Source organism: Thunnus albacares, chromosome 10 (genome assembly GCF_914725855.1).
Source record: "Thunnus albacares chromosome 10, fThuAlb1.1, whole genome shotgun sequence".
In the NCBI taxonomy this organism is placed as follows: domain Eukaryota; kingdom Metazoa; phylum Chordata; class Actinopteri; order Scombriformes; family Scombridae; genus Thunnus; species Thunnus albacares.
Window position 1 is genome coordinate 22,587,212 of NC_058115.1, and position 14,470 is coordinate 22,601,681.

Below are 14,470 nucleotides of genomic sequence, written 5' to 3' on the forward strand. Positions count from 1 at the left end.
TATTGATATGACATCTACTCTTTCTCCCTCATTGAAAAATCCTGAAACTATGAATATAAAAATATTTTTGATTCCAAAAGTTTCAACTGTTGGACACAAGATGTCTCCTATGTCTATGCAGGAGGTTTCAGGTTTACACATTACACTTTTGTAAATATTAAACCATGATTGGTTTCCAAACTAGTTGTGATGTCACAACAAAATCCTGTTCATGCATACAGGTCTTAAACTGAGATGTAAGATGAGCACAGAAAAACCCTCAGCAGATTAATGTGTAATTAATGCTCTGCCTTACTAAGTGTCACTAATCTTGACTTCTGTCCCACTATGACACAGCATTGATGCACAATGCACAACGACCCTTACATCAGCATTATACAGTACAATGGTCTGGATGATTGTAATTCTGACAATAACAGGTTGCAATGTGGACTTTTGATTAATTTCTAATGCATTACTAACTCCAGTATCTCATATTATTTATGTGTAATAAAGAAAACTAGCCTATTGTGACAACAAAAATGAAGGAGTGCAGTTTGGAGATAAAGCACACAGGAGACAGTTTTTGGCCAAACAGTTGCATGGAAAGTAAGGTTTTCCAATTCCACTTGTAAACTTGCTTGTAAAATGAAAGCACCCTTAAGAACAGTAATTCTACAAAACATAAAAAATCCAGTCAAGAAAAGAGACAGAATTGCTCATGAAACTGTCATTCACAAAAATCACGATGTGATCAAATTTGAGGGGAATAAATTAAAAAGTGAATTTGAAGCACAGCAATGATAGTGCATTTGCACAATTTGTAGGAGTAACTGCTGATAAATATCTGTACCTATTACAAAATCACAAATCAGAAACACATTTAAGATGGAAAAAGAAGAAAATAATAGTCTTGTTGTGAATGTCAATATAAAGGGCCTGTAAGTTTGGGCTGTTGCTCCTCAACATTTCAACAGGGTGCACCAGAGCTCCAACTAGAAAAAAGGTGCAGAGCCCTAACTAATGCACATAACAGATTATAGATATAGGCTTTAATTATTAAACGTTTATCTAAAGATACTGAATCTATTGAGTAATCAAAGACCTATTTATACACTGAAGAGCAACTAACCTCCACCAAACTCCTACTGTGTGAGACAAACTTGTAGCTGAAAGGCCTGGCCATTAGACTATGGTACCACTGTCTTCTAGTTACATTAGAGACTAATGTTTTCAAGTCATAGCCGCAAACATCGAAATTACATAATTTGTCTTTGTGTAATCAGATAGGATGTACAGCATTGCCGATATCAGGCTCAATTTTGGGGGAGTGGCATCAGACAGCACCTAATACCACCCGAATAACTGAATTACACAAAGTCTAAACAAAACAATTTGTCTAAATTAATCTTGTTACAAAGTCTTCTCAATGCCTGTCTGTAAACAGAGGTAGTGCACGACACAGTCTACACTGCTATACAAGATTTATGAAAGCATGACGGTAACATTTATCCTTCTTGATAAAATATATCAATCTTAATGTTTGCACTGTGGGTATCCCCTTATCAAGCAGAGAAAAGAAGGGGCAAAAGAGGCCAAAAGACACACTTAGATTCTATTTACACCTAGGATTGGGTACTGAACTCTGTCTTTTTAAGGGTACAAACCGAATTACACTGCTACTACCGAGTACCTATTTGCGTTAAATCAATCATGCCTTAATAGCAGGTTGTGTCGTAAATTCAAATAAATATTGATAAGATTCCTTATGAGCATTTCGAGAAATCCCTTCTAGTTTACTGACAAACGTGTAGCTGAAACTTCTCTGATGTGTTCCTGTTTGTACTTTCAGATATCAGCCTTATTTTACTGTTTCCTGATGGCTTTCAGCCATATCGAAGCCATGTTAAGTTACTGCTGATAAAAACATTTCCTGCTGCTGCTGCTGCTTCATATTAAAAGCTTTCCACTGACAAACTAACTGAAGGCTTTTATTATGAAGAAGTTATAGAAAATGAAAAAGTTTTTATTGCTGAGTTAACAAAGCTTTGTTAGCGGTGCTATTCAAGAAAACAAGTTGACGCAACAAGATCTGGAGATATTTGGAGCTATGTGTTCAGATCAGTTAGTAAAACTGTAGAGAGGAACAGTACAAGCAGAAACAGCCACAGTGAGATGTTTGATGAAGAGCTGCAGACGACAGGCTCTTAATGCATTTTCAGCTAACAGCACATCTCCAACAGAGAATGTACTAGACAATGTACTGTACCTTCTTTATTATTCATTTATTATTTTGTTTATTTTACCTTACACAACAAAATGTTTTTAATAAATAACAATGTTGAAATGAGAAGTTTGGAGAGTTAAGAACCAAAAAAAGGTACTGTTGGATACCGGTACTGAATTCCAGGTACCGGTACCAGTATCGGTTCAAATGTGAATGGTACCCAACCTTATTTTCACCTGCATTTCCTGTGACTTACAACCAGACTTTTATTCATTTATTTACTATCAAAACTGACTTCAGAAGCCAGATAGAAATGCCCTCTACCAATACTTTCCTTCACAATATGCAAATAGTTTTTCTTGAACATTAAATGACAGTAAACATCTGGTTTCCTTTGCACCATAGCCCTCAGTCTCATCTATATTCAAACTTTGTTAGATGTCTCATCTGCCTAGCTGTGGGGCCTGTTCCAAAACTGTGCTTTAAAGAATTGTCTGCATAACTTTGTTGAGTAAAATCCAGAACAGGTCCTTTTACAGCAGCCTATATTTCAGATTTGAGAGGGTTGTGAGTTATACGCAAAAAGTCATAAAGACAAAAGAACTGCGTGCTAAGGATCTACACAACAGAACATGGTTAATCAATGATTTACTATGCATAATTTGTAATTCATGTAAACTAAAGCTAACATATCAAAACAACATTTTTTGCACCAATCTTGGATTGATTCATTGTCTTGTTATACTAATAAAATCATACATTAACCTTTCACACAATAATTTTCATGATACGTAAACTGTAAATCCAGTAAAAAATTAAACCTGCAAGTTGCTCTTTGAACTCATTCATCAGACAAAAAGCGAAACATTCTCTGGTTCCAGTTTCTCATGGATTTGTTGCTTTTAATCATTTTAATTGAATATATTTAGGGTTTCAATTTTTATAAACTAAACAAGTAATTAATTAATCCAAATAGTTGACAGATTTAAAGATAATTAAAATATTAACTAGTTGCAGCCCTGAGATGGTCTAAAACATTACAGATTCTGAGACTAAACGATTGCCACAAATCAAATATGTATCAGTGGCTGAAATTAGAATTGATAATGTCACATCTGTATTAATTCTGTCATTTAAAAAACTAAGGTGAGTCAGATATGAGTTGGGCCACTTTTACCTGCAGTGAAACTAGAGATATCCACATCCGAACACATCTGTGAGTAAGTCAACACAAATGGGAGTGAAACAGAGAAAGTAAAATATAAAGTGAAGTGATTCTGAAAACTGCAGCACACAGGGTGTACGGTGCTGTGACTGCAGGCAGTGCCACAAGCACTGGCAAACAAATGTGGCAAACTAACCCGTGAACACACATAAAAACAGAACACGCAACCTCTTACCCCAGCACAAAAAAATCTATGATTCACATACACGATAATGGCAAACTTGTCTTCTTGGCAAACTGGATTAGGAACAATTTAGTCAAGCAGAATGACATCTTGTTCTCCTAAACAAATAAATTAAGTATTGACAGATGCACTGTTCACTCCTCAGTCTTCGCCCACAATCTTGACTTTGAGATACTTTAACTTGTTTCATTCCAATAAGTTCCAAAAACATCTCAGTACAAGTAATTAATTTGAAAAGAGAAAAAAACAATAAAGAATGCACTGGACATCAACAAGAGCTGAAGTGCCTTTAAAAGGGCACGAGTCTGTGGTAGGCTTATTATTTCAGGCAAAGCACTGGTACTGTTTACAGTTTCCTAAAACAGCAACCATTGAAAGGGGAAGCACACAAATGCCAGTACAAGATTTGAATGGTGTTACACTGGATAGCCTGACCATGTGACTGCAGACTAGCACAGCACTGCCCTCAGGTTATCTCTGTATCTGTTGAAAGCAAAGTTGTAGTACTGTACCCTTGAGGGCTCACATGATATGCAGCCATTATACAAGCTGAGGTTTTGAAGAAAGGAAGAATGTGTCACAGTCCAAGGATCTTCTTAAATTGTTCATGATATCACATAGATTATAATTTGAATTTTACAGACTTTTGTAGCGAAATAAATCTGTCCCACATCCAAACAAGACTGCATTAGAACAACAGGAACTTTATGATGTTACAAAATATTTCTCTGTCTTATTTTAGCTAACATTTTAAATCCAGCTTTAATTGTGCAACGATCACATATACTTGACCATCATCTTCCCTTATTGCTGATGTGCAAAAACATGTGAACTCGTGACTTTGTTGTTATCTGTAAGCTATATGGTGGCTAATGACATATAACTGGAGTGCTGGGTACTTACATGATTAAAAAAATAATCCTAGTGCCTGTAAAAATGTGGTTGTATCCATCACTGTGGTTATACTACTACTACTATTATACTTACCTCATACTTCTGTGGTACTCTACATTACCACTGCTATATTTTGAGTCTTTTAAGACTCCTACAAAATATAATGACCCAGGATATCACTGTGTCAAGCCATTTTCACTAACACAGATCAACACTGCATCACGTTTACTCTGTCAGTCAGTCACGGTTCTGCATTGACCTCTTTTCACAGCTACAAAATTAGCTACCTTTAATCACTTCCTGTACTCTTGTATACTCTTTCCTGTGACACACTATATTAGATTGTGGATCACAGTAAATGTTGCATTCTGTCTCATATTTGCACCTAGTTGTGAAGACAGCTGTCAAGCAAACCCTCTAAAATTGGATTTCTAACTTACACTGAAGAAGAGCAAATTTAAGCAGATTAGTGACAATGACAAACACCTCCTCTCTGCAAGAAGGAAGGGTCCTCCATTGCAAAATAATTCTAGTAAAAGAGCGAGGAAAACCCCACAGCATGGCCTACATCAGACTCTGCAGTAGCTCAGCTCAAAACAAAGCCTAACCCTTATGAGTCACAAAAATACTGTATGTTACTATGACCCACTTCAAAATATCTTCACGTGTTGTTACACTGAGAAGGCTGGAATGGATTGATGCTCATATGTTTTATATAGGCATTTTTAAAAATGTGACTGAGCCACCAAATCAATTTCCCATTCTCAAGTCTTTAATTTAATCCACTGACGTACATGAATAAGTCTCATCTCAGAGGGTGACATTACAGCAGTGAGTCTGTCGGTTTCTTCAACTGTGTGACTAAAGCATTCTTCACCACTTCCTCTCCCTGACTTCCTGAATGCCATTAAAACATTCACATGTGGTCTGTTTCCTGCCATTTGTCGCATGTCTCCTAACACAATTGTGGTTATTTTCAATCAAAGATACTATAAAAGAAAAATCTAAAAAATCTAAACAACTTAGTTTAGATTTAACTAACAAGAGGTACATAATACAGGACAGCTTCAAGTGTTAACAAGCTGACAACTTGCTAATTGCATGTTAACATGACCTAGAATGATCCCTGAGGCTTCCCTAAAGCTCATGTATCAAAGTGTCAGAAGCTTCAAATGCCACAGCTTCCAATGGCAGCAGCACAGTAAACCACTACACGGGATTCACAATATGATTTGGTCAAAAATGTCAAAAGCATGAAGGTTAACTACACCCTAACCTATATTTGATTCAGGCACCAAAATTTCCTGCGAAGATTTGGGCTGTAGCCTAATATGTAGCAAGGCATGAAAAAAAAAAACATAAATATGCCATGTATCACAAAATCTCTTTAGATGTGTGAAATCACAACTTGTCTAGATGATGTATTGTTGATCACAATAGAAATTATAAAGTTAAAACTGGAAATATCATATCCATCTGTCATTCTCAAATATTTCAAAGAAAAAACGTTAATGTAGACAATGAAAGTTTTATATGATGACTCAAAATATTAAAAAAATGATTACCAGTGAACGATTAATACTTTCGATTACTCAGCCATACTGTGGAACTACTGTATGTCTATACGATTTCTCAGCAGTCTTACAGAATGAATTGCAGCAAAGAATGAGATCCACTAATGTGAATCACATACCATTATTCCTGTAATGTCTCCCTTGTCCAAGTTCTCATAATAAAGACATCCCTGCTTAAGTAGTGCTGAACTGTCCATTCATTACTGAAGCCTCAATTACTTTAATGACTAACTAAATGATGAGCATGATTGCAATCATTAAGACCCAATTTAATTAATCAGGGTTAATTACAAATTGCAAACAGCCTCAAATAAAACCTGACAGAAAATGATGGACACATGCCAATGTACAGACTACACCAGCTTTTCCTTTTGCTTCATTTGTAGGCAATTCCTATACTGATGTCACAGTCTTTCTTTAACTGTGGATGAAGTTGTTTGTCCATTAAAAATATCTGTTGATGGCACTCTGTGGCACAAATTAAGGAACGGTACAAAAACATGACTATATGTTAATATTTTAGAGAAATATCGATATTTGAAAGCATTTTTGGATAGCAAACATGGAACTGAGGTCAAAATGTTTAATTTCTTTCTGCACAAGGTGCGCTCATCTTTTGAGATGCCAAGGCCATCATGGAGCTTTTATGGATGCTAGCTTCAGGTTAGCTTAGAGCATTATAAGTAGCTGTTGGCCCAACAACAGAACAACACACATACTGTATTTGTCAGCAAAACAGTTTACTGTGCCAGATTGTTCAACATTTTAGCATTGCTGAAATGTCATCAGTTACTAGCCTTTCGAATTTCTTTGTATGAGTTAGCATGTATGTGTGTTTAGATTAATGCTCAGTCATTGTATTAACACTTTTTGTTGGCAATAATGCTCCGTAACATCTTATGCATTCAGGCATGCTGGTATCCTTTAGGTTTGTCGTACTCATTTGCCTTGAAGCCAGAGTATTTCCACACAGGTTTACAATTACTTTCTCATACTGTAGCATTATGTTGCATTCATGTCATGTCAGAGTTTTTTTAATTACAAGTTTCCAACTTGTAAATAGAGTTCATGTCAACATCCAAGTAGTAATTCCAACTTGAAGGTACTCTCTTCTGAAAGCTCTGATATACCCAACTTGGCACTTAATTATTTGGAAGTGTCTGAAAACCAAACAAATGTGGATGTGGGTGGATGAGGCGGGAGCAAAACTCGGGAGAGACTCAGCAGCCACAACATTTCTCTGTTCTCTGTTTATCTGTTTAGTGTCGCCAGGTTAGGCTAATCCATTGTTGCTAACATTGGAGCTAGCCCCCTTCACTTCACAACAGATGTGAGAAGCTGCAGCATTTATTAACTCACACACTGTAGCCTATACTGTACATTTACTGTCAAATTGACAACTTACTGTTATCCTTTTCCTCTGCTCACTTGCTACACACACACATTACACACTGCCCTATTCCTTAAAAGGAGCAACGATACCAAGAGTTTCCAAGGCAACGACACAGAGGTTGACTCTCATTTTGGAACAGTGCTGCACAGAGGCTCCAAAACACTATTGATTTCCAAATTAATGTATATTTGGCATTAAAAAAAATTTTTATTCAGTATACTAAACAATTTTGCGGCTAGTTCATGGTTACCTCCTCTTTTCAATATGTTGTTACTCTATTTCTCACAATACTATCTCCAGTTTGTATTCAATGTAGCTGTCTTCTAATAGTGGCATCATCCCACTACTATTCTCATTCTTCTTTCCAGGATGTGCTCTTTCCTTCAGTATTTGAGGATTTAATATTGACATTTACACTGTCCGGCTTGTTTAGCCAGTATGTCCACTCTCATTACCCAGAATAACCACATGAGCCAGGATCCACAGGAATGTGACCTCTGCGTCTTGCCTGGCTACTCTTAAATTGGTTCAGATTTCAGGTGATTACTGGATCCACCTGACTTAACACAAGCCAGAGCAGATACTAAGCTGCTACTTAGTCACACTTTATTTGATCTATATGCTACACACCTTTCAATGGTTTGTAAAAATAAATTATTTTCCACAAATCCCCGTTATCTGCATAAGATAATCTTCCCATGTTTACAAATATATAATTCATCATAATAAAAAGAAATACGGGACTTATCACACTCCTCTGTGGTTTCCCATTTTTCACAACATACTGTACTTACTGAACATTTCTAATCCTATTTTTACCTAAGTCTACAAACTGCAAATAATGAAACGTACTATTAAAGTGAAGTGAGTTAAGTGTGTGAGAAGCGGTACTGTTTCGATTCTTTTTTCTGACGACACTTGGTCATCAGTTCAAAGGTCTTTGATGTCTCATATCTCAAACAAGTTGTTCACACAGACATAAACCACTAAGGTGTTGACCAACTACTCCACCTATGTTTTTGCAGTAAACAGTATACCTGCAATATGAGTGAAAAAAATTTAGGCTGAAAACTGTAGACACTCGCTGGAGTTATGTTGTAAATCACTCACCAATCTTGCTCTCACTCATTACACTGGCAAATGACCTTTGAGATACTAATCACCCTTAATGGTTTTACTATAGATAAAAGAAAGTAAAAGCAATTCTAGCCAGTAATAAGCATACAGGAATCAGTCTGACTGATCATATCTCAAGACATAATTGCCTACCTAACACACTGCAGAATTGCTCTTAATGTTTTGTAGTTACAGACTACACGTTTAATCATCATACAACATTTATTGAACATAGCATTATAAATTATTGAATAGCAATCAAAATTTTATAAACTTTGCTGCGGTGTAACCACTTAAGCCTTTGGTAAAATTTGGTACTTTGTGCATCAGCATGAATATCTCTTCTGAGAGACATTCACTTGAAAATAATTGATGTATCACAGATCTCTGCTCAGTGAGTCATTCAGTCTTCTGTATAACTGCTACTTTACTGCAAATGACTCTCTAAAACCACAACAAAGCCACTGAACAACAGAATTCCCCCTCACACCATACAGGTCTGTAGGCCAATAGGTTTGTGATCAGCAAATTAACAAGGCTGCATGCATAAGATGCTACATCTTTCATGCAGATAGATATTTTATAGTAAATTTAAAGTGTGTAATAATTCACAAAATGGATGTCTTGATTGCTGAGACACATCACCCAGAACAATTTATGCAATCTCCTTATTCACATTTCATAGTAAATGCATTAATACTAAAATCATGGTAGTTGTTCCACTTGAAACCAGCTTTCTTGTGCAAGAAAATTACTTTCAAATATGTTTTAGGAAGTAAATTTTATTTCTTATCATGGCTTATATATAATAGAAATATAAGCTCAACCAAGTCTGCAACACTAACACTTTATAAAAGTGATTAAATAAAATACCACATACATAGAGGCTAGCAATAAATGTCTGATTTCTACAATTAAACTGTATGTTGAAAATAAGCTACTCCCTACACAATCTGTAACATGTATAGTTATCATATGCACTGGATGACTTTTCCTTCATGCTGCTCTGTGTGAGGTCATTTGTTACTCTGGTATGCAGAGAAGTAATATTTCTCCTTTTCTGTCAAACCGGCTCCCTTGAATTCCTTTAAAAAGACCTCACTCCATCTGCCTGTTGTATTGGATGTCATGTTTTTACAACTTCAAGGCGGGGCATTATCGCAAAGAATTGCTGCAGAAAAGTTTTGAAGTACCTTTATCTCTGAACACTATGGTGTTATTCTAATGTCCTTGGCTGTGTTGAGTATCTACGTACACCCTGGGCCCAAAGCCCAAATGGTGTTGCTGTGATGTAATCCTGCCCAGTGACTTGTAAAACAAACATACAGCTTTCAGTGTTTCTCCTCTAAAGGCTGATTTGACTTTGCCGAGACCAAACGGTGCCAGTGTCCGCCACTTTACTTATTATCCACACAAATGGCATTGTACCTTGTAACAGCTCTGCATGATGTGATAGATAGTAGATATTAACCCCTTCTTATGTCTGGACCACATGCACACAAACTATGCTGCACACCGAGAATGTAATCCTGTAGTGCCATATATGGTGAAAACTTCACATAGTTAAGTATGAGTAAATCTTCATGTGTCTGACTGTCAGACAAAACATTTTTGTAAGTATGACATGACAATCATCTGATAAACCCCTGCGTTTTTTGTTTCCGTTTGCCGTTTTAAACCGATTCAATTGCAGATTCACTGATTAAATATTCACATTCCTTCATGACTGTACATGTCAAGTTGTTTACATGTCTGCAAACAAACTTGGTGCGACAGCAATCACTGGAGCAGCTAAAAAGTGGGGATAAACAAAAGAGGACAGATCACGGCTCCACCCAGAGATGAATAATCATTAATTACTTCCTCTGTCCGACTCAGAGCTGTGCCGATATTTCTGCAACAGCCAGAAAACAGACTTCCTTTGCCTATGACTGCGCTTCTTGGAAAGATTGAGCAACAGGGAACATGCCTGGCCCTGAGACCACTTTAAGGAACAAAAAGTAATGATTTTACAGAGACTTCTCACTCCTGATCAGCTGAGTGATGTCATCCAGACTCTCTTGCAAACCATCTCAAAGTTGGGAGGCAGGATATTCAAGAGTTGCAGGCTGTTGTTAGGATTTCTCAAGACAACACCCTTCGGTAGCTCTGGGAATGCATGTCATTTCAGTCTCCTTTGGGGTTTCCTGTCCGTTTATTGGCAGTTATTATGGTCACACTTTCCCTTTTTTTAACTTTTCTGGAACATAACCAGGGATTACATGTTTAGGGCTGTTTCCTCAATCTGTAACATAGCATTAGCACTGTTGGCTGCCTCATGTCTCAGTTAAAGAACAAATTCATACATACGCAACATGAAACACTGCTTAAAACTGAGGCGTTAATAAACTAATTTGAATTAGTTATGTCGGCAAAGAGTCAAATTTGGTTCAATAACCCTCTACAAAGATAAAAACACCAGCCAACCTGAATTGTGTCTTTTTCATTTCCTTTTTTGGGAGCAGTGGATGCAACTAAACTCTGGGCCAATCAGCAAACAATCATAGTTCAGTGAAAGGCATAATATATAGCATCACTACTACTAGTCGATTTTTGGCTATTGAGAGGCAACGTCATCCAGAAAGTTCAACAGCTGCCAAGCTTTCCATGCTGACAAACGTGGAAAATCAGGAAACTATGATCAACAAGAGCCAAGGTTTTTTGTCTTTGGTCACGGAAAATTACTTTCAACCACCGGTGTCTAGTCAGCTGCTGACAGTGTGTACGCAGTAACATGCACTTAACATACTCAGTAATATGGTTTAGATTTACAGTTTCATTTCACTCATGACAGTCAATACAAGAGTGTGGCTTTAGTTTACCAAACAAGACCCTTAATTGTAGGCTTCAGATATTCTTGGTTGTGACAGACACTGTTAACACAATTACTGCAAAAGCTGAAGTTTGTGCAAATAAGTCAAAGTGCAACATGAGATGTCAATTAGAAGCAATTGATCTAGACTTCATACCAAATCCCAGACAACACCACCACAACTCCACACCCTCAACTCTTGTGATCTCATTTCCAGGCAATGAATGGCATGCAGGTATGCATGAGCTCTAATGATGCATAGTCAGGGTTGCCCACTTTCTAAATAAGCACACTTCTCACTCTACAAAACTGTTCCACTAGGCCAAGCCAATAGAGAGGCTATAAATGGAATGAAGCTGAATGTAGTTTTCAGTTATTATCTATAAGACACTGTCCTCGTGTCAAAGCTGTTTATTGTGCTGATAATACTGTTCAGGCTGACTAAGAGTGAGTTTTATCAATCACATACACATGTACATAGATCATAAAAACATTGCAAAACACATGGATATCACCCTCATCCAGTAACTGGACTTTTTCTTTGTGTGTGTTTTTAAAGAGATATTGATGGCCAACTGTCACAACAAGAATGCTCTTTAAAGAACTTTCAGGAGAAGTATTGACGGGGATAATCACATGACACACTAAGTGCTTTGAAAGTAAAGCACTCAGTGAAACACTATCTGTTTTGCTCAACTCTAACAACTATTAGCTCCCCTGTATTGGGCTACCTTAAATAGTAATAATAACACATCAATAACTATTTCAACCTCATCCTGCACTAAACAGAGGTGTGCTGTGTTGACAACATGTTCTTTTCTAATTGTGTTGGAGTTTTGTTTCTACTTGGTTTGGTTTGATTTGATTTGATTTTACTACGAGGATTACACTTATGTAGACTACAGTGCAACTTTCTCAGGCTTACTAAAGTTGAGAGTGACATTAACCCTTGAATGTGGGAAACTTACTTCCATGCAGTGAACCCATCCGAATACCTACCAGCTTTTTGTTTTTGCCCTCATCCTCACTGGACTTCTTTTTAGAGGATTTATTCGGGTCCTCCCCACCGCTGGCTTGATCCATGTTGGCTTTAAGTTAGTTCCCCTCTTAAAAGACTTGATGTGACCTCCTCAAAAGTTGGCAAACTCCACCAGTAGGCTTGTAGCAACACTTGTACAGCAAACCATCCAGGTTAGGTCTTTTCAAAATCCATTCCGTTAAAAGGTAAAGAATAAATTCATGTTGACCGCTTCAAAATATTTCCCGAACGGTATCCAACAGTCGAGGAGGCTGCTTTTTAGGTGTGGTAGTATCCGTCCTGATGTGTTCCTTAGCAGCAAGTCACTTCTCACAGCGAGTAAAGGCTATCTGAAAATAATAGAACAATGAGTAACCAACATTTAATAGGTCTATCACAATGTTGTAGGGCGTTAAGTTGCACAAATGTTTGCTTTAACACGTGTTTTCCTTTTGCTAGTATGTAGGAGAGCAGACAGTGAAGGCAGTAGCCTATATTGAGAACGATGAAACAGATGTAAACAAATACCGTATGTCAGACGTAACTATAAGCTGCTCGACAATAACCAAAAAAGATGTGTTTTTACACTTAAAGATAGAGAGCTCTGTGTTTGGAAACAGGCTAAATTGTGAGAAAGCAAACTTACAACCGTGTAACTTAGCTATAATGTAGTAGTAACCGACAAAATACATTTAACGGCAGCCAGGATGCTCTGACAGCTTTCGGCGGGCACTGACAAGGCCGTTATTTACCAGACATTACAGTCATTAATCAGAATTAATAAACAGTTGTTACAATAGTAACGTTAGAAAATCACCGTTGTTCTCTGCTTGGAATACTTTGCTATGCTGTAACGTTACAGTTAGCCAGGCTAGCATAAATGGACGACCGTTACCTCTCGGGACGTTATTTGTTTTAACGGACACAATACTACACAAGTATACACAGTACTATGCAATAAATTACAGTGTGACAAATAAATAACGTGTCAAAGAAAACTCACAAAATCCCATCCAGAGCTTACCTTTGCAACCAAACCTGAATACCAGGGCCCACCGTGATTCCGCCCACCCGGGTTCTGATTGGTCGGTGGGATACGTAAAGAGTGGGGATTCCGGCAGTTATTGGTCCGATTGGCTGACAGTCACAAGGTCGCGTGGCGTCGGAGGGAAGAGGAGTGCTATGACGAGGAGGTCAGTCTGATTTCACAGCAAGCGGATGGGATTCATCCAGTTGTAAGAATAGATGTAGCTCATGAGTGAATTATAAAAGGCTGACCGCGGTTAGGAAGCAGGGCGGGAATCCGCGGCAACGCAACACATCCTGTGTGTGCGTGTGTGTTTTTATCACACACAGACATACACCCCTTGAATGTGTGTCTGTATGAGTGATGATTAGCGAACTGAATGAACAGCTTTTGTTATTGTTATGTAAGTTAACTTATAGTTATCCAGTTATATAATAGAGTGCATCATGTGTTGTGTGTGTATGTTTGCATATAGGACAAATGTAGGCCTATATTTTTCTGGTTTTTGGTAATGCTTTATTTTACAGGCCTTTCAATTTTATAGCCTACAAATTTTCTGAGTAATTTGGAGGTATTTAAAGGACAGGTTTATGATTTTTCAAGTCTGTCTTAAAACAATAGTAAGGTGGCCATATGAGCGCTGAAATAGGTTTTTCTGGCCTGCGTCATTCCTCCTGTTCATACTGGCCATTGGAAGATCCCTTCATAATGCGCTTTTAATGTAAATGATGGGGACCAAAATCCACAAGCCTCCTTCTGTGCAAAAATGTATTTAAAAGTTTATGCTAATATGAAGCTTCAGCCATCCAAATTAGTCAAATAAGTCAATATCTTTCAACATTACAGTCTTTATAGTGCAACAATTTTGTTGCACTTATAGTGACAAGCATAGCTGTCGTCAACTCAAGTAAAACATTATCTGTCACTTGAACCCCCCCACCCCACCCCCACTGAAAAAAACCTCCCATATTTTGAAACCTAA

At 37.4% G+C, this 14,470-nt stretch overlaps 1 protein-coding gene across 1 annotated transcript in view; it reads right to left on the reverse strand.

The window, feature by feature from the left end:
• The window catches only part of diaph2 (diaphanous-related formin 2), a 381,520-nt gene extending 367,492 nt beyond the window's left edge, over nucleotides 1–14,028 (reverse strand). The window contains exons 1-2 of the mRNA XM_044363276.1: nucleotides 13,486–14,028; nucleotides 12,443–12,811 (exon numbers count right to left, since the gene is read on the reverse strand). Of these exons, the coding sequence (XP_044219211.1) occupies nucleotides 12,443–12,526 (84 nt within the window). The 5' untranslated portion in view covers nucleotides 12,527–12,811; nucleotides 13,486–14,028. The remainder of the gene's footprint in view (nucleotides 1–12,442; nucleotides 12,812–13,485) is intronic.
• Nucleotides 14,029–14,470: the final 442 nt, after the last annotated feature.